Here is a 25,959-nt window from a genome sequence, read left to right on the forward strand (position 1 = left end):
CACCCCACTCCCATCCTTAGCAGCTACAGAAGAAGTGGGGTTCTTGATGGGCCTCTTCTATATGCAACTTGGTAGACTAAGGCTCATAATGAACTTGGGAAAGTGAGCAAGTGAAAGGATGGATGGATGGGTGAAGGATGGATATAAGAATGGAAGAGTGAAAGGGAGAGAGGCTGTATGAGTGAAAGGGTGGATGGATGGATGGATGGAAGTGTGAATAGATGGACAAGTGAAAGGATGGATCAATGGATGATGAGAGAAAGGATGGAAGAATGAGTGAAAGAATGGATGGATGAGTGGAAGTGTAAAAGGATGGATGAGTTTATGAATGGATGGGGTGAAAATATGGATAGATGAGCGAAAGGATGGATGAGTGAAAGAATGTATGTAAAGATGGATGAGTAAATCAATGGATAGATAAGTGAAAGGCAGGGTATATTGATGTATGGATGAAAGAATGGATGGATGAGTGAAAAGGTAAATTGATGGCTGGATGGATGAAGATAGATAGATGGGTGAGTGAAAGGGTAAATGGAGGATGTATGAGTGGATGATGATGGAACAATGGATTAATGGATTGATGGGATGATGGGACGATGGGTGGATGGATGTGATGGCTGAGTGAAAGGGTGAATAGATGGATGAGCCATAGGGAGTGTGATAGATGGATGGAGGAAAAGGATGGATAGAGGGAGCGAAAGGGTGGTTGGATAAGCAAAAGGATTGATGGATGATTGGATGGATAAATGAAAGGGGGTGAATAAGTCAAAGGATGGATGATTGAGTGAATGGACTGGTTTGATGGGTGTTCCTGGACCAGTGGCAGCTCTCCATTATGGGCTTGACAGCTACACTATACCCTCCCTGTTTTGTGGGCCATTGTTTTTGTATCAGGAGTGAATAATAATTCACTCTTGGTACAATAAACATAAAAGGCAGACCCGCTTCAGGTCCAGCAACAAAATGAGGCAGCTAGTGACATGGTTTGATTGCTGACACGGGAAACAACCTTTACAATGCAGTCATTACATCGCACTACATTAACAACATAGTCATTACATCGCAACATACTTTACAACGCATGTCACTACAACGCATCCATTACATTACATGTCACTACAACGCATGTCACTACAATGCATCCATTACATTACATGTCACTACAATGCATACCATTACAGCGTATAGTACCCCTACACTATCCAACACTTACCCTACTGTTGCACCCCCTGGAGTTAGAATAGTAATTTTTACCCCTACACTATCCAACACTTACCCTACTGTTGCACCCCCTGGAGTTAGAATAGTACTTTTTACCCCTACACTATCCAACACTTACCCTACTGTTGCACCCCCTGGAGTTAGAATAGTCATTTTTACCCCTACACTATCCAAAACTTAACTTAAATGCAATGTAATGGTATGCGTTGTAATGGTATGGGTTGTAAAGGTATAATGTGATGTAATGGAATACGCTGTAAAAGTAGTTTTAAAAAATTTGTTGTAGTGGTATGCGATGTAAATGTATGCGGTGTAAAGGGTGTTGTGATGTAATAACTGCGTTGTAAAGGCATGTGTTGGAAATGTATGCGTTGTAATGTATTACATTCTGCTGACACAGTTGCATGAAGATGCCTGTGTCGTTCCAGCACTGTGAGCATGTCTGTGGGACTATATGTGTGAGTTAATGTGAAAGAGAGAAAGAGTCAGCGAAGGAGTAAGTTAGGGTGAGTAAGAATGAGTGACAGTAAGGCCGAATATGTGCGACAATGAATGTGAGCAAGTGAGGGAGAATGACAGTACGTGTAACTGTGTGTGAGGCAGAGTAAGACTGAGTAATTCAGAGTGAGTGAGAATGAGTAAGACTTAGTGAGACAAAGTAGAATGAGTGAGACTGTGTGAATTAGCGAGATTGAGTGAGTCAAAGTGAGACAGTAAGCTTAGGTGGTTATTTACAAGAGGCCTGCGCCGCAGAAGCATCACTTTTTTAGACGCTCATGTAGCGCAGGCCTCTCAATCATATCTATGAGGTGACGAAAAGCCATCCTCCATGGCATTGCATGGCCTCATATATATAGAGTAAGACAAGGCAGCGCAAAGAGCTGCATGCCTTACTCTGTGTCAAGTAGGCGTTCCATGGGCATTGCGGTTGGTGTTCCCACGCAACACTCATGGATTTTGGCACTGCCCCAGATTTAAAAAGTCACATAAACCTGGGGCAGAGACAAAACTTTATGCCTCCCCAGATCAGGCGTAACGAGGAGAAATGTTTTCATTTCTCCTAGTTTTTCCTCTTTCCATGTGGGCAGCATTCGGCAGCACACATAGAAAAGGGACAATGCCTCCATGGATTTTGTTTGTGCAGAAATGTGTCCCTTCCTGGTCAAAACCACTCCTGCCAACAACGCAGAGCAAGGGTGCCAGTGTGGGCACTAGGCACCAAATTGTGCACTGCCCTGGCTGAATTAACAGTAATGCACCGTATATTGTAGATATGGTGCATTTCAGCACTTTCCGTTTGGCATACGGCAGTGGCGCAAAGAGACTTGTAGTGCTGCCCTAAGCCAAATCTTTGTAAATGAGGCCCGTAGTGCAACAAAGTATGAGAGAACTCTTCAAGAAGAAGCTCATTGGAATTCGAACCAAGGATTACGCCCTATCACTTTTAAAGGTCACCTGCGCAAACTCGACCCAGTATTGGAGCGCATTTCATAAGTACCAGTCACATTACACAAGGTCACTATTCATTGTTTATAGGGATGGGGGAGATTTGCCCAGAATCACAGGATATTCGTCCAACACCAAGAATCTAGGCTGATTCCTGAGTTCCACAATCTGCAACTCTGGGCATTATGCCACATCCCCCTTGCAAAGTTCTCCAGCTGAGGAGGGCAGATGTGGGTGTTAGTTGTAAAACTGGGGGTGTTGCTCTGAAGTCACCTTGGGCTAGATGTAGGTAATTCGTATTTACCGATTCATAAATACCGAATTTTACCGATTCGGTATTTATGAATCGGTAAATATGAAGGTAGGAGATGTAGGTAATTTCAAAAATAGAAATACCGATTCGTTAAAATTCGGTATTTACCGATTCGGTAAATACCGAATCGGTATTTCCTATTGATTCCTATGGGCTGTGAAGCATAGGAATCAATGGGAAATACCGATTCGGTAATTACCGAATCGGTAAATACCGATTCCTGCAAGGGTGCAGGGGGTGTCACTTTAACACCCTCTAGCACCCCAAATACAGGCATGTGTGCCATGTGGCACACAGACATGCCCTAAGGGCATGTCTGTCTGTCACATGGCATAGGTGTGCATGCACAAATGTGCATGCACACCTGGATTCGGTATTTTACCACCCAATTGGATTGGGTGGTAAAATACCGAATCTGTAAGGCCTTTGGGACTCAGAAGAGTCCCACCTACATCAGGAAGTTACCGATTCGGTAAAAATACCGATTCGGTATTTTACCGATTCGGTAAATTTACCGAATCGGTAAAATAGGGCCCCTACATCACAAATACCATTTACCGGTCGGTAACGGCCGATATCGGCCGTTGCCGGTCAGTAAATGGCCACCTACATCTGGCCCCTTGTCTCTTCTTTAGAGAGCATTGTGCACCGGTTGAGTAGGTGACTGCTAATAGAAAGGTCTGCAATCTCTGCCTACAACACAATGAAATGAAATGAAATTAAAATTGGTATTTGTAAAGCGCAAACTGCCACTCCGAAAGGAGCATCCTGGCGCTGGTATGGAGCTGAGCGGCTGCTTAGGAATTCTTAGATGAGAGAGAGGCAAAGTTCATTCGGGGCTCCAAAAATCCAGGTCTTTAGTTCTTTCCTATATTGTGTTTCAGATTTATACGTTCTCAAATGCGGTGGCAGTAGATTCCAGGCCCTGGTGCCTAGGGCTGTTAGTGTTTTTCCTCCCCTAGTTTTGCATCTGAAACTGGGAAGCTTGAGTAGGTTGGCTGATGATGACCTGAGGGTTCTGGTTGTACTGTACTGTTGAATCTTGATGTGAGGTAATGTGGCCCCAGTTTGAGTGAGGCTCTGAAGGTGATAAGGAGAATCTTAAAGAGTATTCTCTTGTGTAGTGGGAGCCAGTGAAGAGTTTTCAGAGCTGTAGAAGCGGAGTATCTTCGTGGAAGTTTTAAAACCAGCTGCGCTGCTGCATGTTGGTCTAATTGGAGTCTTTTTAATGTTTGTTTGTTGGCTCCTGCCAGGAGACTGTTGCAGTAGTCTAGCCGAGCCAATATAAAGGTGACCCCTACTGATTTCCTTACGCAAATGGGAGTAAGTCAAAGAATTTTTTCAAAGATTTTATGAGGCTTAACCCCTTTACCGAGGTGTAGAATCCGCTGCAGTGCGGAGGTTTCCGTGCACGGGCGGGGCCGCGTCGGCCAACGGACGTGCGCTACCCTCCGAACGACGGCCGTTGGCCGACACCAGCACGCAAAGGGGTTAAACAGGTCCCTGCAACCTTTATTGCATGTGGTTTAAAACTGAGGGCGGAGTCAAACTGCACTCCTAAGTTTCTTGCCACCGTAACCATATCAGGGGGGTTGACGAATCCTCTGGCCACCACTCATCTGGCGAGAAAGAGACTTCTTTACCTTTTGGTAATATCTCTGTTTTTTCAGTGTTATTCGGCCTTGCACTTGAGGTGGTTGTCCTTCATCCACTGGAGGACCTTGGTGAAGCATCTTTTAAAGTTGAGTTTGGCCTCCTTAGAGTTATGATCTAGAGATAGGATCATTTGGGTATCGTCTTCGTAGGACGTGACTTTGATTCCAAATGATGTTACTAGTGAGATGAGTGGAGTCATGTAGACATTAAACGCTAGGGGGCTTAACGAAGAGCACTGTGGTACACCTGTTGTGATGGTGCGTTCCACCGATAAGAAGGTTCAGAGGGACACAGCTTGCCTGCGCATGAAAAGAAAGGATCTTAGCCATTCCAGGGCAGTGTGTGAGATACTGCATGATTTGAGCCTGGTAAGGAGGATGCTGTGTGATATGGTATCAAATGCGGCCGATAGGTAGAGTAGGATCAGCAATGCCTTCCTACTACTGTCAGCAATTCATTTTAAGGGAGTCTGTGCTTTCCAGGAGTGCAGACTCGGTGGAATCTTGTTAGCTCTTTATGCACAAATCTTTCAGAAATGTTTCCTAGTAGGGGAAGGAGTGATATGGGGAGTAGATTGGACCGATGGATCAACATTGGGCTTCTTTTTCAGGGGTTTCACTATTGCTAACTTCCAATCTTCTGGCACAGTCCCTGAATTTAAAGAGGAGTTGACAATCTGGTTTATAATTGGGTTGACTGCATCAATAATCTGGTGAAGAATTGAAGGGGGACAGGCATCTAAGGGAGATCCAGATTTGCATGTTATGATAGCTTCGTGAGTTTGGTCCAGTGACACTGGTTCGAATGAGCAGATATTATTTGGTGGTGTCGTATTCGTGCTCTGAATTGGCATGCGTCGGGGATCTAGTGTCTGTGGTAAAGTCTTTTTGAATGTTCATGATCTATTCTTCAAAGAAGCATGAGATTTGGTTGCATAGCCTTTGTGACGGGGGAAGTTCTTTTTGTAGAGCTTTAGGATTAGTGAAAGACATTACGACCGAAAAGATAATTTTTTGGTCTAGTTTGGCCTCCTGTATTTTGCTCGAGTAGTAATCTTTTTTGGCTAACTTAATCTGTTTGTGGTAAAGCATTCTGCTTATTTTAAATGCTTGCTTCTCTTTGGCTTTATAACATTTTCTCCATTTATGCTCTTGTTGGTTACATTGGTTATGTGCTGTTTTGAGCGTAGGTGCTTTCTTTCTATTTATGTTGGATCTATGTTGTGGGATAAGTTTGTTGCTAATTGCAGTCATCCAATTGTGAAAGAGGCGTGAGTCTGCAGCAGTGTTCCCCGTGAGAGTAGGTATCAGCGCCTGAGCGGTGGTGGCCAACTTAGGATGGCGTGCTAGTTGTGCCCAGTTTTGTCTGGTCTGGTGCACCTTTGCTTCTTTATCGAGGTGATTTGTCATAGGAATACTGAGTGTGAGGGGGACTAGGTTGTGGGGTGGGTGGGTCTACCGAGAGGAGGGTGAAGTTAGAGCAGACCCAATCCAGTGTGTGACCAGCTTGGTGTGTGGGAGTGTCCGCCATCTGGGTCAGTCCTAGTATTTCTATTATTTGGAGGAAGGTGCCTACTCCTGCTCCTTCTTGTCCTCTAGGTGCAAATTAAAATCTCCTAATAGGGTGAAGTTGGCATATCTCAGAAGGAAATGACTTGGGGTGTCTCCTAGTGATTCATTAAAAATGGCACTGTGACCCGGTGGGCGGTAAACTAAGGCTCCTGAAAATTACACGGAGGCCTTTAGTGAGATGCAGAAACTAAGACTTTCTGCTCCCTTGAGTGTATCTAATTCAAAGGTAGTGCAGTGTAGAGTGTTCCGAAGTATAATGAGCAGACCCCCTCCTCTGGTGTCCCCTTTGTCTTTCTTATGGATCATATAGAGAGGAGGTAGAGCTACTGCTATATCCGGGTTGCACCACTCTTTCAGCCAGGTCTCAGTGATAAATAGGAAGTCTAACTGTTGCTTCGTTATAAGATCTCTAATGTCTTGGCAGTGTTTGCTCAGTGAGTGTGGGTTAATTAGTCCCCCTTTTAGTTGGGCCGTGTTGATGGGTACGCTTGATTTGGGATTTCCAATTTACAGTGGAGGCATGAACGAGCCCCTTGTAACTTCTCGGGTGCTATCAAGCTCTTACACAGACCCCTAGTATTAAGCATTTGTAATGCAGCTGAGGAGTATTCAATATTTGGGCCATTTTGGGCAGCTTTTGCTGCCCTTGTCGTGGACATGGCACGGATGGGCGCAGACGGGCTTGCCTTTGGCACGACCTCTGCACGTCCGGTCCAGCATATGATTACGTAGCTGGCCGGGCCCGAGGGAATGCTGTGTTCCAGTTTCTCCACCGGAAGTCAGGCAGATCAGGTCTGAAGGAGTGTCCGCTTCCCCCAGTGAAATGGCGTTAGCCGCGTCGGACCGGAGAAGCGGAGACAGAGTTTGAAATGAAATGCCAGCCAGAAAACAGCAGCAAGGTAAATGTGCAAAATGCGCTTATATAAAAACTATTTTAAAAGTAAGATGTGCAAAGTGCTCGAGTAAAATTGTAAAAAAGCATTATGTTGTGTCCCAATAGCAGAAAGTAAGGCTAAAAACAAAACTGAATATCGTAGCAGAGCTCAATTGTTTGGTGCTCGGTGAGCGCTCGTCTCACCTCCAAGTTCCGCCACGGAATGTGTGAGGGTCCTAATAGTGGTACAAGAAAGGCAGAAGCGCACTCAGCCAACAACAGTGGATGCCAGGTGAGTGAGTGCTTTATGCAATGAGCGCTCCTCATTGACAGGCCGATGCAACATTTCTCAGATGCTTCTAAGCGCTGCATCAGCAGGGACTCTGGTCATCCAGGGAGCTCAAGTTTGCCCCAGGGAGGGAACGGCCTTCCTGTGCTGAGATTTAATTGTTACAGACGCACCGTGCAACTCTATTCTGGTTGCACACCACAGAGTTTTGAAGCTTGTTCTGCAGCAAGGCAGCCCCAAAATCTAGGCTTTCACCGGCCCCAGGTGGCTCAAGGAAACAGCAGAGAAGGTAGAGTGCTGGAGCACGCGAGGGCAGAGTGTGATGGGGGCAGGTGGGCGAGAGCGCTCCTCGTTGATGCAACATGCGTCAGATGCTTCTAAGCATTGCGTCAGCGGGTATTCTGGCATTGAAAGGGGTGGGGTGTAGTTTGAAAATGTCAAGGAGCGCAGGAGGAGGGTGGGAGTGGTTTGAAAAGGCAACGAAGAGTGGGAGGGAGGTGGAGGTTGAAAACACAAAGGAGAATAAGAGGGTGGTTGAAAACACAAAAGAGAGCGGGAGGAGGGTGGGTGAAAATACAATGCAGAGCGGGAGAGGGGCATTCAAATCACAACAGAGAGTGGGGGAAAAGAAGAGGGACTGCTGGCAAAAGCACTCACAAATGTAAATAAAAAAAGAGTACCTGCAGGAGCCTGTGGCCAGTGGAAGGACACTGGCCACAGGAAGCAGTACTTGGTCCAAGCCCTACGGCATGGACGAAGATGCAGAGGCCCTGGAGGAAGACGGAGGCAAGGAGAAAGCACTGACCAATAGGAAGCAAGCAAATGAAACCCACATGGGAGACAGCCAATGGGTGAGTATAGAGAAGTAGGTGCCACGTGGGAGCCAGTAAATGGTAAGTAAAGGTAAGTAATGGGCGGGCTCTAAGCCCCTTTTCAGTCTTTTTTTAGGTTTCGCCTGGCATCCGCTGCGCAGCAGCGTTCGCGCAGGCGAAATCTTTTGAAAAGCAATATGGGGCTTTGTCCCGCCTCTCTCTTCCATTGGCTCGCTCCATAAATTGAGGCTAGCCATTGGAAGAGATGGTTGTCAATCACTCTTTCCCCCTTCACGACGCGATTCGGGGGCGTTTCCGTGTCTTTTTTTAAGTTCCGCCCCTTTTTTCGTCACGGCATTCGGTGGGCGTTTTTAGGGATTGATTTCACGTCTTAGAGGTAAGACATTTTGACTCTGCTTTTAATGTGTGTGTTTAATAATTATTTTTTTATTAACTTCACTTTTTATGCTTATCCCGTGTCCTGTTGTGCATGGCTGTCGTGGCTAGTAGCGGGCCGCTGGGGACGCTGGGGCCTGGGGGTCAATAGCCGAGTCTCTGCCTGCGGGCCCGCAGAGGGCTGTACCGGCTGGGGACTGCGGGGCGGGCCCTGGCCTATCGCGAAGATAGCGGCTGGCATCACTCACTCTGCTCGCTCCCCCCTCCCTCCCCTTTTCAGGGGGACGGGGGTACTGGCTGACTTAGTTAATGCAAAGAATGGGTCGATTTAGTCAAGCAGGCGTGTACCCCCCTCCCCCCCGCCCCGCTGGTCTCAGCAGCGGCAGATCGGTTAGTAATGGAATGCTGATGGCTGCAGAGGCGGGTATGGTAGTAGACGGCACGCCGGCGCCCGGGTGGGCTACAATTCGCATTGTATTTCTAGGGGGTAAGAGCATATGGTGTACGCTGTTTGTTAACCCCCACAACCGCCTCCCTCACTGCCGCCATTGGAGGACAAGTCCGGAGTGCGGTCCAGCGTTACAGCCATGGGCACGAAAGGGGCGCGGGCTGGGACAGGGGGCGCTCGAGCAGCATGCTCGCCCGGTGCCCGGAGTGTGGAGGTTTGCTTACTGCGCCCTACGGAAGCCCCAGGTCGTCCCCTGTGTCGACCGCCCATCCTGACCACGTTTAGAGCCTTTGCGTGACAGCACAGCTGTCCGCCGCACCTCCCCAATCCCCCCACTCGTAAACCTAATGGCCCTCAGCAAGCATTGCCCTGTGAGAGACCTTGCAGAATCGGTCGCGGGAGCACATGGTTAGCTCGGTGAGGTGCCGCAGGTGAGAGCAGACCACTAGTGCCTAAGGGGCGGGGCTACATGTGTGGAGGTCTCCGGCTGCTACGATAGGAAATCCATGCCCGATGTCAGGCATTCCCGTTATATTTCAGCTGTATCTCAAGCCGGGGACAGTTGGCCACGTCAGGTTACGGCGGGGATCATTTGCACTTGCACGTGGTCTCCAGGGGTGAGGCGAGAGCCGTGGCGGCAGTGGGGCGGTAGAATGGTTTCTGCCTGCCTTAGTTTTGCGTCCCTGTCCGTCTCTTCGTTGTTCCCAATTAGTGCAAAGCGAACTTAAGCAACTTTGGCGCCAGGGCAAAGTCAGGCATGCCCCGGGTCACAGCGCAATCGTACCTGAGTGAGGCTGGGTCTACAGAAGGACAGAACTGGCACTTGGTACTGGTGCGCAAGATGAGGTAAAGGGCAACTGTCTCCATACAAAAGACGAGTAGAGAAGTGCACAGTGTTGGCAGCCGTGCCCGGCTGCGCGGCAGGGGGGCCCCTGGGGCTCGATCATTTCCTGACATACTTACAGGTGGAATACAAAAGGAGGTGTGCGCTTCGTTGGCACGGCTGCTTGGCATTTAGGGGCTCCGAGCTCGAGCCCCGCGTGACTGAGCCGCTCCTTTTGCCATCCAGTGCACTTCAATTGTGTGTGGGCACATGCGGCGCTGAACGGGGCCTGGCCGACCTGTGGCCTGGTCCGTGCGAGCTTCGCGCCAACCCCCCCCAATGTGAGAGAGGTGGGGGTCTCGGGCCGACTGTCGCAACTGGTCTTGGGTCCGATGCACGTGGTCGCGTCCCCAGGGTGGCGTTAGGATGTCGCCTACCCCTCCGTGCCTGGGTTGGATACTCCGACGGGCACGCACTACATTACTGTCGGTCGTGGTCATTGGCATCCTTTGCAGGCGCGCCCTTGGCTGCCTTGAGTAGTTTGGCGGGCTCCCAGTCTCCACATGGGAGATGGGCATGCATGCCGACACGGTCCACTTTCTGGGATGGTGGGGGGCGGTATAGCACGTGGCTCCTGCCACCTCCGCGCATTCCCCCCCTGCTGCCGCCGATGTCGTTACCTTTCAGGGAGCATAGCGCCAGTCTCCGGCAGCAGTACACACGAAAAGCCTCCTCATAGGCTCAGCCTCACCAGCCATACGGGTGCACTGAGCAGTGGCCTGGGAGTTTTAGAAGTGCGACTTGGGTCGAGAAAGTGTTTTGATAAGGGCAACGGGAAGGGCTCTCTCGTAATTTTGATTGCATGCGGGGTTGTCACCCGCTAGCATGAGAATGTTATGCTTTTGAATGATTCTAACACACGTTGCCAGGACTGCCAGGCCAGGAACCGTGAAATAATAGGTAAGGGAGTTACGAAAGTAACGACCTTTAGTAAACGTGCTCATAACAGCTGTACATATGCTCAAAGCGGTTCCGTAATACACACATGTTCATATAGGTGCCCTGATTTACCTGATTTAGCCTGCCCCTTATTTAGGAGAATGTTCTAGGCTCCTACAAACAATGCCAATAGCTCTAACTTTTACAAAGGCGAAACCGTTGCATTGTAAATGCTTGTTTTATTTGCAAGAGATTTTGCAGGCACAACACAAGCACTGTGCAGGCGAAACCTAAAAATTAAACTTCAACTGGTGAGTGTTGCTCCAGTGGTGTCAGCCTCCTGAAGCAAAACTTCTTACAACCAGTTCTACCTAGGACAAAAAAAGTCAAGGTACAATAATCATGTAAATGTTATAGACTTGCTGTTGCTTTAAACATTTTCACATTAACCGAGTTCTATGCTCAATTATTCCTTTTAGTGTGGAAGAGAAGCATGTAACTTACAGAAGGGGAACATATCTATTTTTTTCTCATTTACATGTGTGATTCTGTTTATGAGATTACTTTCATATAACGATCAAGCTGCCAAAAGTGGCTGTTTCAGTATGTTAATAAAAGATAAGATAAACACAGTTCTCATATACGATAACAGACTTGTTTTTGGTAAGTTTGAGATATAAATGATGGATGCAAGACTGAACAATGCATGGCTTTACCACACAAATATTTACCACACAGTCTATACAACGCAATACGTTTACCAGGCACTACCTTTACCACGCAAGTCTTTACCACGCATATGCCTTTACAACGAAATGGTATGTATATATCAGGTAAGTGCAACACACACATATATATATATATATAAATATATATAATATATATATATATATATATATATATATATATATATATATATATATATAAATAAATATATATATATATATATATATATATATATATATATATATATTCCTTTATAAACCCCAACCCCTAAACTCACCCGACCCTAAAAAAAATACCACCCAATACTCAAACCTAGACCCTAAAAAACACCCTTACCAGTGAATACCCTTAACCAACCATTAACCCTAAAAACACCCTTACTATCCAATACCCCTACCCACCCCGGCCTAAACCCTAAAAACACTCTTACCACCTAGTACCCTTAGCCACCCCAAACCTTAAAAACATCTTTACTACCCAATATCCTTTCTCACCCCAAAACCCTAAAAACATCCTTACCACCCAATATGTCTACCCAGCCCTAAACCCTAAAAACACCCTTACCACCCAATATCTTTACCCATCCCTAACCCCTAAAAACACCCTTACCCCAATACACTTAACTAGCCCTAAACCCTAAAACCACCCTTACCACCCAAATCCCTTACCCACCCCAAATGCTAAAATTGCCCTTATCATCCTATACCCTTACCCACCCTAAAACCAAAAAACACCATTACCACCTGATACCCATAACCACCTGTGAACCCTTAAAATGCCCTTACCACCCAATACCCTCACCCACCCTAAACCCTAAAAACGCCCTTACCCTAATCCCTAATATAAATTAAAGGCATATGCGTGGTAAAGAGCGGAGTGGTAAAGGCAAAGTGTGGTAAAGGCATTGCATGGTAGAGGATTCATGGTAACGGCACTGCATGGTAAATGACACGCTGCAAAGGTTAGTTTCCATAAATAATAACAATAAAAATGTGTATTTCCTTGTGGCAATTTTCTTCATTCATTAACTTGTGTGTCAAAAATGCCTGACAGGTATGGTCAAGGGCATGGGGTAGCTCTCTAAATACCTTGCTGGTTTACTCCTTTGTGTTGTGTGTGAACTTGTGCCAGTATGGGGGCAGTGACTGTGGGTATGTGGGCACTTTCACCCATGGCACCAAGATGTCTTACGATCGGGCTTGCCGGAGAACCTCAGTAAAACCTGCTGTCCAACCAGCGCTAGCAACCATAGACAGATGACACACATTGACGGCTTAGAGTTAAATCCAGTAATATTGAGTTCAGTACAACTGAACTCAATTTTACTGGGTGTAACTCAAAGCAGTCAATGTCTTTCATCTGTCAATCAATCAATCAATCACGGCATTTGTATAGCGCGCTACTCACCTGGAAGGGTCTCAAGGCGCTGGGGGAGAGGGGTACGTTACTGCTCGAACAGCCAGGTCTTGAGCTGCTTCCTGAAGGAGAGATGGTCTGGGGTCAGCCGAAGGTGGATGGGGAGGGAGTTCCAAGTCTTGGCTGCCAGGTAGGAGAAGGATCTTCCTCCGGCGGTGGCTCTGCGGATGCGTGGAGGGAAATGTGTGTTCAGGGTCAGAGAAGGAGAGAATTGCTAGCGTTGGTTGGAGAGCAGGTTAAACTAAAGGACTCCTGGCTGCTTCCTCTTGAATCGCCATGTTGTAACTACTCATGCTTTAGCTTAGCTAGGTGCACAATGAACATTTTGGTGCTCTTTTAAAGGTATATTACGTCTCACCCCAGGTACAAGTTGTTTGAAGGCGACCAGAAGCCTGAACTGATAACATAATCACAATAGTCAACAGAATAAGAGGATGGGCTATCCTTGCAAAGGCATCTTTCTGTTGCTCTCCTGAAAGTAAAACACCATTGGGCTACTTTGAGGAAACACTCTTGAAAAAAGAGAAGCATTTAAAAATATTAAAATAAGTGAGGGCAGGTATTTATAGAGTCTTGTTTGTTTTTTCGACCAAAAAGTGTGATTCCAAGCCACCTCGTGTTTATGGTGAGTATACAATAAATGGGGGAAGCATACACAGTAAAATGCTGGGGAAAAAAGTGTTCCTGAAAGTATCGTTCCACTCGACCCACCATCCTCTTACCACAGAAATTCACCAAAAAGGAAAGTAACGTCAGAAACCGTGAGTGTGCACAATTTCAGAGCCTACTTTATAAGGGCAGTGATTCCAAGCAAAACCTCAAAATAATCGCAAAATTGAATTATCAAACCAATATTTAAATTGGGCTATTATATCCACCATTTTCAGGTAAGGGTTCTCTTTGTTAACATTTCAAGGTAGCCTCCCAAAAGCTCAATCGCTTAGATACAATGCAAGGATGTCACTTGATGGTAGTAAAAGTTGGCATTAGAAGTTTTTGGCTCACTCTTTAGCATCACTAGCACTGTCCTTGCAATCCCTTGACTTGGGAGGCCATGAAAGTAGAAAAACTAAATTCGGTGGTGTCAGAAACGTGTTTACTTTCTGTAGTTTTCACTCCTGTAACTCTTCAGGGGCAAATCAGACGTGGTGTGGTGCTAGGGGTGGGGCAATGGGCCAACACTGTAATGAATCTGAGGTGTAATGTCAACTTTGCTACTTTTCAAAGGCCCTGATTATGCATGGCGTCACTATTTTCCGACCACTGCGTAAATGGTTATTTATGCAGGGGTCATATTTACAAGTTGGCTGATTTTTAATGTCCCCATTAATCACTGAGGGCTAGATGTAGGTAATTTCTATTTACCGATTCCTAAATACCAAATTTGACTGATTCGGTATTTAAGAATCGGTAAATAGAATGTAGGTAAAAAAATCGGTAAATGTTACAGATTCGGTAATATTTGTTTTTACTTATTCGGGGGCATATTTATGAGTTCTGGCACATCTCTGCAAATCAGCAGGGATGCGCCAGAACAAATGCGTCACGCAAAACTACCCTTGCGTCACGGCGTATGCGCCGCAATTACAATGCGGCGCGCCGTGGCGCAAGGGTAGGCAGATGCATGACGCATCTCGGACGTAAGGGCGGCGCATCGCTGGAGTCGCGTCGCAAGCGCAACGCGACTCCAGCAATGCTCGGGTGTGCCCTATCCTTAACGTGCTGCATCAATCCTTACGCCTGCTTCAAGCAAGTGCCTGCGTGAAATCTTGTAGATTTCACACAGGCACTTTTGCGAGGCGCACCTGCCCCGGAACGCCCACCCTGCGCCGGAACGCCCACATGTGGCGCAGGGTTTTACAATGTGACGCATCTGCCTAGATGCGTCAAGTTGTAAATGGGTCGCAGGGATGCGCCACGTTTACGCCGCCATTGCGTGACGCAACGGCGGCGTAAACATGGCGCAAGTGCCTTGTAAATCTGTCTCTCGGTATTTACCGAATCGGTAATAAGGAATACCTTCCCATTCATTCCTATGGGCCTAGAGGCCCATAGGAATGAATGGGAAGCCATTCACTATTACCGATTCGGTAAATACTGAATCGGTAATAGGGGTAGCATATTCAAGGATGGCAGGGTCACACATTGACACCCTGTTGCACCCCTGAATCGTTCATGTGTGCGCATGTGGTGCACATACATGCCCTAAGGGCATGTATGTCTGCCACATGGCACTTTTAAAAAAGCACAAAATTGCTTTTTTAAAGGTATTCGTTATTTACCACCAACTTGTAGTTGGTGGTAAATAACGAATCCTTAAACCACTCCCTTGAGTGCTCCCTACATAGGATTTACAAATTCGGTAATTTACCGATTCCTTAAATTAAGGAATCGGTATTTTACCGATTCCTTAAAATAAAATATCGGTAAATTACCGAATCCTTAAATCCTGCCTCCTACATCGCAAAGGGCTAAATACCAGTCAGTAACAGGAAATTTACAGATTTTCGACCGTTACCGACCGGTATTAGCTCACCTACATCTAGCCCTTAGTGTGCTAAATACTTCTTGGTTAAATTTCGGCAGGTCAAACCTGACAGAAATTGACTGGGGAAAAGTGTATGCAATTTTTGGTGCAGAAAGCACTAAAATCCACTTGTTATTCCCTAAAATATCATGATAAGTGTTATTAATTTGCATCCAATAAATAACAAAACTGCAGTATTGCTATTTATGGTGTGCGATAAATACCATATCTTAGATTTTATAGTAGGATCCTCCCCTACAGGTACCACCTGTGACATGCTTCATCACTGGATCCTCACCCACTACACCTAGTTTGAGTGGGAGGGCTCGATGCAGTTTGTAAGCAGAGCTTTTGACTAAGAATAATGGATATTACGTGTGAATTAAAATCGCCTTCCGAATCCTAACTCCGTTTTACTTTGAGGTCCTTCGGCAACTTGCTAAAAACAGAAAGATGTTCTTGGGTATAATGACCCATAACATCAGTGGGTCAATATGTTTCAGACTTCTGACTGCCACTCAGGGTAAGCAGGGTTTCTTCAGGACCAAAGTATATCTTTAATCACTACAGTTCATACTTGGCAGTACCAACTCCTTCACAGTTTTATTAAACATACAAAATGAAGCATGCACGCAACATACAGACCATCATGGGCCTCCTCCCTTTTCACCTACTTGGTTCCCTGCACGCCTTGAATGTACATGAGAGCCAAGTGGATGAGAAGGGAGGACAATGTCCCTTGATGAATGCGTGACTACAGGGATCACCCGCCCCATCGCCTTACGAAGCCTACCTAATATATGCTACATAGACTATGAAGAGAAAAAAGGTCCATGATTGTCTATATGTTGAGCATATGCTTCGTTTTGGATGTTTAATAACACTGTGAAGGAGTTGGTCCTGCTAACAATGAACTGGAGGGATTATACATAGGCTTTGGTCCTGAAGAAAGCCTGCTGACTCTGAGTGGTGAGAGAGCGCCATGTTATTTTGAAATCTGTAGGGGTGCACTATAGTCCCAAGTAGTCAGCATCCGCATATTTAGAGGACCTACTAATGTAGAATGGACATGTAACGTTAGGCTGAGAAACAGCATGATATATGTGTTTATTAATCAGAGAGTAATGGGGCTTTAATCGAAATGCAGTGTTGCCTAATGCAGAAATGTAACCACATGAGAAATGTCATATTACTAATGAAATGCTTTGAAATATATGTTAAATACTGAATGAATTAATACAGGCTTTTAAAATGGAAGCTAGTGCTCACATTGAAAGTAGAATTAACGTGCTATAATAGTAGAATGCAATGTTGTGCTGTGTTAGAAATGCATTTCAAAGGTGCAGAGGCCTGAGACCTGCTGAAGCCGTAGAGGCCTAACTATATTTCCTTTTTGTTAGCCTTAGTCGAGAAGCAATGATTTTCTCCTTGGGGAAAGCTGTCCTCAGTAAATATGAAAATGTAACTTCGAATGGTTGCAGAGATGTTCCCATGTATTTCGGCCTGCAAGTGCAAGGCCACAAGGCTTGTTAGGTAGAAGAGTCCATTGTTTAGGAGTTAGGATAGTTGGCGTGGATGGAGGAAAAGCTGCCAAGGAATTTGGGAGTGCAACATTTAGCGAGAAGGTGTCTGGGACCCAAGGACACACCAACGAATGCAGGATGGAAAGGTGCCATGCTGGAAAACTTCGAAGATCTTCACCTGCCAGAGGGGCGTACCTCTGGGTGTGTCGACTGATTTTGGGATATTGTATTAAGGACAGCACCCGAGGGTGGAGAGCAGATTTGAGAGGGGATTTACAGAGCAGGATGTAGTAAGCTGTAGAGAGAGTGTCTTGGGAACTTAGGTAGAGTGAGGTGTAGAAGGAGCATCTTAGAACGAGCTCAATGGTAGATTATCTGCTTAGCCAAAAGTGAAGGTACTTCTTTGGAAGTCTTCACTGCTGACACCTTACTCTTGTCTGATGGGAATGTTATGTAGGGATGCCACTTTAGGGTAGTGTAGGGAAAGACTAACCACGTCCTTTCCTTTATGTAAATGCAGTCCAAACCTTAAGCTGGGACTGTTCTTGGTTGCTTGATGTTGCTCGAATTAACTTTGCTTTTTATCCTGAGTCGTTTAAGGATCTTGCATAGGATTATGTTTGTATTAGTGGCAGTTTATTTTTGAACCTTTTATTGAGATGTTTGTATGTTCAACTATTTTTGGCTTTGTAATAAATCTTATAAAATGTTCAGTGGTAGTCAGTGGTCCTTGGAGTTCATTTGGATTTATTTGGAAGTGGTTTAAAGTTATCAATGCAAGATCTTTCTTTATACTTCTAGAACAGGGAAAAGGTTCAGTCGACCGGGTTTGGAATTCTAGAGATGGGTAAGAAAATCTAGATTAACATCCCAGCTTCCCCAGTGGCATACAGAAGGGTGAAACATGTTGACCCACTGATGTTACGGGTTCTTATACCCAAGAACAGCTTTCTGTTTTAAACGTGGCTGAAGGACAGCTAAGTAAAATGGAGTTAGGATATGGAAGGCAATTTCAATTCACACTTAATATCCCTCATTCTTAGTGAAGAGTTCCGCTTATAGACAGCGCCGCACCCACCCACTCACATTAGGTGTGGTGGGTGAGGATTAAGTGATGAAGCATGCTACAGGTGGGACTGTGGGGGAGGATTCTAGTATTATATTTAAGGTATGTCAGGATACCATTAATTTACCTGGATGCGGATACTACTATTATCTTAATATACGTTAGGACCCCACAATCGATCTTTCGGAATAGAGGGATCAGGACAGAAACGTTTTTTCCTCCTTTTAGTAGTTATTTGTCTAAATTTGGGAGGCTGAGGGTTCTCTTTCACAGCTTCTCACTCCCCTGAAATGTCATATTTTGCAATAAATAACACCTTCACTCTGACCAACTAAGAATTTGGGCCATGATATTAATAAAGACAACATTTCAGAAAAACGCCTGTCATGCAAAACACAGACACAATAAACAATGACAAACACTATTTATTTACAGCAGGCTCCTGTGGGGCTAGGTGATGTGTAATCTGCAATGGGTGACAAGATGAAATGACAAAATGACTGTACAATGCCTGGTGCAAATACCATGATCAGTGTGGTATAAACATGTCACAACCACCCTCCCCACATTCCTTCAGAATGAATAAACTGTACTGTGATTGGTTGCCATAACACTGAACTGAGCAATAGTTTATTACTATTGCAAAAATAATATCCAGATTGCTCTGGGACATTTGCTACAGTCACAATACCACCGTTTTGTTTCTATTTATTTTTATTTCATATGGTTGATGGTTTTGAGTTCGTTTGGCAGGTGAGATGCTACATGCATGGTTGTGACATAGTCGCGCACACAAGCTTTTGGCAGTTACTGCATTCACAGCAGGAAAAAACATGGCTCCCGCGTCAGGCACCGTCCTCTCACAGATACACAAAGGAGAGCGAACAATTCCGTCACGTGGATATAAACGTATACGTCAGAAAATAAGCCGCAGTACCAACGTCAGAACCAAAGTTTTTTCTTGAATGGACTTACTCTGTTCACAATAAAAGACAGTTAATATTTATATGTGCACCGATTAGGAAATATTTCTACAAACACAAGTTACTTATAAACAGCAAGTCAGAATAAAACACCAAGAAAAACAGGCTGTAAATACATTTAAAAAAAATCTGCGACCTTGAATTTCTTTCATGGTTCTTTTCTCAGCTAGCACCATCTGTACACAAGAAAGTACGGACATAAATGTTTGGAGAATAAAGATTTGCAAGGCACTTAAAACGTCTTTCTGTGTATCATTAGTTTTTTTTGACGTGTCAGTACAATCCAATGTCCAACCCTCGCGCCTCCATCCCTTCCTCGTGCCATGCCGGGTTGGCGGGAGGAAGTCTCTTTTTTTTTTGCAACTGTCCATATTTACAAACATATCCTTTAAAAATTCCTCAAAGTGCTCTTCAGTTTCGATGGAGAACCTCTTCATGTCCACACATTCTCTCGCTCTCACAATATATAATATATTCCTCTATTTAATGCTGTCCCTCGATAAATTAAAAGAAAAGCGTCCTCTCGTTCTCTCTCTCGCGCGCGCGTGCAGTCCAGAGTCACTTAACACCAGCCTTCGTCCTCGTTCCATTGTCTTTGGGTGTCTGTCACAAGGGAGGGTTTGGGTTGCGTCTTCGGGAGCTGAGCTGGGTTCACCGACGCCTGGAAGTGATGTCGAAGCACGTGATCATCATGAGGTGAGCCTTGCAGAAGTTGACGCGGTTCTCCAGGCGCTCCGTTGCACACTCCAGAGCCTCCAGGTACTCCAGGGAGTCTGTCTCATACACCTGCTCCAGGTCAACTAGATTGGAAGAGAAAAAATAGAACATAAGCCATGTCGCTCATACAACATAAAAGTGTACGCAAAGTCACCAAAAATCCACCAACAACAATGAAGCTAGTAGAAACTTTTTGGTTTCAGAATACTGCTCCAGGGATGGGGGCAGTCATAAATCCATACATCTATTTAGGATGAAGTTGCTGATCCCTGACTGAGGATTTCACTCTGTACCTAATTTGGGCACCTGGTTGCAGGTGGTGGGTACTGGCACTCATTACGTCTCGCCTAGGCAGCACGCATGCGCTGCTCTAGGAGGGCCTTTAGCCATCGGTCTTCACTTTTCAAGCACTCGCACTAGTGCTTGACAGCAGCGCGCCCAGCTTTATTACAACCATATGGCCGCAGCTCGCTCCCGCAAGGTGCATGCCACTACGAGTGCGAGTGCTTGAAAAGTGAAGACAGTGAAGACCGGTTGCTTACGTCGTGAAGCACTTCCACCCGTCACTGCCTCTCTTCCATCGCTGCTTTTTAAGGTTTATTAAACCAGCGCGACAGCTGCACTTGCTAAGCTGAATAGTGAACAATGGCAGCCGTACGTTTTTCTTTTCTTCAGCGCTTGTTTGTTTCTAATATTCGCCCTCTTTCTGCTCTTCCATGTGCCCCCTTTGAGATCCTCCTCTCCTTCCGCATTCTGCCAGCCCCCCTACCCAATAGTCGTCCACCACCACGTCCACCCTCACCACCACCACCACGTCCACCACTACCACATCCACCACCACCACGTCCACCACCACCACGTCCACCACCAGCTCGTCGACCACGACAGCCACCACCACTACATCAGCAACCACCACCACCACCACCACGTCCACCATCACCACGTCCACCACCACCACCACACCACGTCCACCACCACCATGTCCACCACCACCACGTCCACCACCGCCACGACGTCCACCACCACATCCACCATGTCTACCACCACGTCAACCACCACTACGTCCACCACCACCACATCCACCACCACCACGTCCACCACCACCACCACATCCACCAGCACCACATCCACCAGCACCACGTCCACCACCACCTCGTCGACCACGTCCACCACCACCACATCAACCACCACATCCACCACCACCACGTCCACCACCACCACGTCCATAACCACATCCACCAGCACCAAGTTCACCACCACCACGTCCACCACCACGTCCACCACCACCACCACGTCCACCACCACCACCACGTCCACCACCACCATGTCCACCACCACCACCACATCCACCACCACCACCACATCCACCACCACCACGTCCACCACCACCACATCCACCACCACATCCACCACCACCACCACATCCACCACCACCACGTCCACCACAACCACCACGTCCACCACAACCACCACGTCCACCACCATGCCCACCACCACCACCACATCCAACCCCACCCCGTCCACCACCACCATGTCCACCACCACCATGTCCACCACCACCACGTCCACCACCACCACCACGTCCACCGCCACCACCCGTCACGGGTAAAGTGTCACTGGAGGGCAGGGGTAATAGGAGTGTCAACCCTGGCTGTACATGGGACATTTAAGGATGCACATTGGAGGCGGGAATAGGGGCCAGACCCAAGATACATTTTGAAGAGGCGCAATGTCACAGGGGCGCCCTGTAAAAGCACACGGAGCATCTCTGCCTCACAGTGGCATACCTGCACGAGCCACTCACTCAAAACAAGCATTGGCATAGCCAATAGGTCTCGCCTTTGGGACCTTATAAGTATTTAGCCATGCAACACTTGATGTTGTTGCACCAAGGATATTGTGCTGGATAACTAAACACTTATAAGGTCCCAAAGACGAAACCTATTGGCTATGCCAATGCTTGTTTTTAGGTCTGGCTTGGCAGTGCAGCTGTGAAGGACCTACTGTTAACAATTATTTTTCATATGCATGGAGTGGGCTTTGTCTAAACCCTACAGGGGTATTAACTTCTCATCTCATGCTATTGGCTGTTTTATGTATTTTTGCGCCTCCTTGGCATGCTTGCAGACTGGGACTTATTTTTCATAATTAGACTTTAATCCAAGGAAGCGAGAGAAAGGCAGAAAAGACAATGGAGAAGGAAGAGAAAAACAGAGATAGGAGAGAGTAGGGATGAAAAAGAACCTGCAAGAGTGAGATGAAGAAATAGGAAGTGTAGGTTGGCGGAAGAAAGGGTATGAGTTGGAATCAAAACCAAGCAGCATTGGTTAACCCCAGGCATTCTGTAGCATTGGAGTAGGCTCCTAAGAACAAGGCTTTTCTTATCACAAATTAAGCACCAAATTCTTCTCTGATTTCAAAGTGCCTTCTAACTAATCGCCTTTCCCAGACAGTAGAAAACCTCATCTATTTAGTCTGCATTTCTCGAATGGTTTATTTAAGTGATTGGCAGATCTCTTTCGGTACGTTTCAGGCTCTGTGTTGTTTTTCTAATGACCTGTGCAATGAATAACTATTAACTGTATTCATTGTTTTAATGTCTCATTTGTACAGCACCACTTTACCTCTCTTCTTGCACATTTTGAAATACAAAAAGCACAATGGCACAGATTTCGGACATAATTCATAGTCATTGCTCACTCACATTCAAATGCTACACATGTAGGCAAAAAGTTAAGTCTGCTTATTATCATATCGCGTAGACGAACTTATGTGAAATCGGCTGACTTTGGTGCCGCTTCGGATCATCTGGTTCTCGTACTAGAATTAAAAGCAATGTCACAAATTGTATCTTGGGTGTAAAAGCAATCTCAGGACCGAGGCGTAGGAAGAATTTAGCATTGGAACTAAAAATTGCTATTAGTCTTAATAAGCCACTTTTCCAGAGCAGGTATAGGCCATGTTATATAGAAGTGGACGAGATGATGTGCTCCATCATTGGGTTGGTGGTACACATGTGGAGTTGTATGTGCTGTGAGTCATAAAAGACGAGCCAGAAGGTGGTGAGTTTAAAATCCTTGAGTATTAAAAGGATATTCAGAAAACAGGAAATCATGTCTCAATCACATCTGAATTAAGTCGCCAATGTTTGACAGTTCTACAGAAAAAAAATCTTAATACCCAGGTCATCCTTCAGTAACCCCTCACAGCACGTTAAAAAGGTAACACATGACACGGTTAAATAAGAATGAGTTGTAAGACAGTAACCTTAGGGTCAACTGGCTTAAATTTCGAGCTATGAGCGTCCCCTACCATATGGCAAAGTCGGTTCTGGATACAAGTTTCTTTTCTTATGGAAGAGTGAAAGGAACCAGATTATAACGGGAATGCGTTACAATGGCACCCAGGTGGTTTATTCCTTTTGGGCCAACCACAGTCCACAGTATCTGTTCAAAGCCTTGGATGCTCTGCTTCAATGCCTCCATGTAGTACTCTATCACAATAAAATCCTGCTGTGATGAGAAGCAGGAGCTTACTTCCAGCTCTTGGCAGTAAATAAAGTACTTCTTTGATCATTCTTCACTGGCTACCTATGAAGAAGAGGATTAACTTTAAAGCTCTCTGTATCGCATTTAGTGCCGTTCATTGGGCCTGCCCCGCTGATCTTAAATGCTGTTTTTTTCCTGGTACACCCCTGAAAGGACAGCTTCGATCCTCCTCAGCTAACCTGGTCAAAGTCCCAAAGCACCAGCTCGAGAGGTGGGGTGGCAGGAGTTTTGTCTGTGCCACCTTCAAACTTTGGAATGCCCTGCGTTCTCACCTGAAATCTGCCTCTGATCTGTTAGTTTTTAGGAAAGCACAAAAAACCTGGCTTTTCATTCAGGAAGACTGTGTAGTCTCAAACTACTGCCCTTTCCTTTCTTTATACTACCTAAATGGAGCATTACTTTACTTAGTGTGGGTAGCGCCTAGACACCCCCGGACATTCGTTCGTGTTCTACAAATATAAATCGAATAAAATCCTTCTAGTTAAATGACCGAATATAATGTTGACTGTGAAGAAGAACCGGAACATTGCTTCTTCTGCGAGTGTCACCACAGGGTAATCAGAACACAGCATTTTGATCAGGAATGCTATGACCGACTTCAATGTGTTGTCATTTAACAGTTACAAATCAACAACAACGAGAATATTTTATAAAATGAGGATTTTACTCAGTGTCTCACCTGTCGGGTCAAAGCAGTTTCCAAACTTTATACCAAAGACTTGTATTATTCAAAAGAACCCCCCAAGATACCTCGGCTGTGTGACTAGGGAGGACCTTCATCAAGGCAACCACTTGAAGAAATCACTTACATTCACTGAGCCACTTTTCTGGATCCAACATCAGGTACTGCTTGGTCACCTCCAGCTCTTTCATTAGCCACTCATACTTGGCCCGGACCTCCGCGATTCTCTGTTGACGATGCTCCAGAATTTTCAGTTTGGCACTGAAGCATACCACTTCCTAAAAACAACAGCATGGAAAAAGATAGAAGCATTAAAATGGTAGGGCACTACCACCTGCCTCCAAGTCTCTAATGCCCAGGGAAAGGTTTGTGTATAAATTCATCAAGATCTGATTTCTTAACTATGTATAGCCTCAAAAATTAGGATTTTTTTCTTTGCTTAGTGTAGAACCATATGGAGCAAAAATTATTCAGGGTATAAAAATTTTCATGGGGTTATACCATAGTGTCGTTTCTTAGGAATCAACCCATCGACTCCCATTTAGTAGTTAACAACACTGGAAATGTTTACAACATGTTTATAGCATTTTGCTTCAGGGCAACATAGACATGTCACATCCTTGCTGAACTACGCCAGGCCAAACTAAGGGGCATTCAATTCAAATTAGAGGGACATCTGTTCAGGTTGAAATGGTTTATCATTTCCTAGAAATAAAAGAAATCGGAATGTATTATGAGTCACCCGCAACACTTCACTTCAATGAATCACTTAAACTACATCTAGTTGCCATGGAGCCATACAGTAAATTACTCTCACAAATCGATGGAAACCTTTTTCTCTTTAAATTCAGCATTCTCATCAATATGTTCGCATCTCCTGACTTCTCCGAAAGGATTTCCCTTTGTTGGCTTGGGAGAGAGTCTATCTCTCACTTCAGATCTTTCAAGGATGCTTTGTCTTCTATGCCCTGCAACAAACTAAGCTGTGCTCTGCCATTTTGAGTTGCCTCAGGCACTTCTTGCAAGGAGATGGTCACCTGACAGATTCACATAGTCAGGAAAAGTTGCAGTAGGATACATTCGTTCTTCATTCTATCTCGCAAACAACAGCATCATGCTTGTACCCAGTCCATCTACTACATCCTCCCATTTCGTCACAGGGCCACAATCTACGCTAACTGTCCTAAGTCTGCCAAAATCGACTGATTCAATCATCTGTGTGGCAACCATTGCTAGTGCCAGCCAACAGAGACGCCTTTACATAACTACTGAAGAAATGTGAGGAATCCCACAATGTATAAATGCATCCACCCATCACTTGGCTTTTTTGTGGAATGAAGCAAATAAGAAGCCAGCTTCTCCATATCAAGAAGCCACTTCACCATATCAAGTACAGGCCAGTGTGCGAGCTTACAAACGTTCAGTGTTTCAAACAAAGTCATCTAGCTCCTGAAGACGGAGAATGGTATGTGAAGACGTATTGGAGTCTCACCTTGCAGTCCCCCAAGCGTCGCCTCTGAAGCCGCTCCACATCATCAATCTCATACACCTTGATCTCAAAGGGCTCGCCCATCCCTCGCTGTGTGTTTCGCAGAGGGCCGTCCACCCAGCGGACTCCAGGGCTATTGGCAGGTTTCCTCACGGGGGATGTGGCGTCAAGGGACAGTGCTGGAATAAGCCTTCGTCTCTGGGAACCTGTGCAACAGATGGATTTGTTAGCTTGGTCAGTCTGATTGGCCCAGCTCCACCAGTTCCCAAACCTATTCCTTAATATCCCTGATGTAGCCATCTGTATGACCTACTATTTTACTACATGGTTTTCTGCAGTAAAACTCCTCCCCCCATTTTGTTTCAAAGAACATGGAGAAAAATATTAAAGGACAGTAAACCTGTTTTTATTGTGTTTTTATTTATAACTTCATTCCTTCTTTGGTTGATTGGTTCTAAAAGCTGAAATCGTTTATGGCAGTAAACAAATGGTTG

General features: G+C 45.6%; 1 protein-coding gene across 2 annotated transcripts in view; it reads right to left on the reverse strand.

The window, feature by feature from the left end:
- Positions 1–18,453: 18,453 nt before the first annotated feature.
- Positions 18,454–25,959, reverse strand: part of KIF26B (kinesin family member 26B) — a 791,950-nt gene continuing 784,444 nt past the window's right edge. For both annotated transcript variants that reach the window (XM_078648800.1, XM_078648801.1), the window contains 3 exons: positions 25,469–25,671; positions 24,104–24,254; positions 18,454–19,829 (listed from right to left, as the gene is read on the reverse strand). In XM_078648800.1, coding sequence (XP_078504926.1) covers positions 19,681–19,829; positions 24,104–24,254; positions 25,469–25,671 — 503 coding nt within the window. In that variant the 3' untranslated portion in view covers positions 18,454–19,680. The remainder of the gene's footprint in view (positions 19,830–24,103; positions 24,255–25,468; positions 25,672–25,959) is intronic.

This window comes from Lissotriton helveticus, chromosome 6 (genome assembly GCF_964261635.1).
Source record: "Lissotriton helveticus chromosome 6, aLisHel1.1, whole genome shotgun sequence".
Lineage (NCBI taxonomy): Eukaryota > Metazoa > Chordata > Amphibia > Caudata > Salamandridae > Lissotriton > Lissotriton helveticus.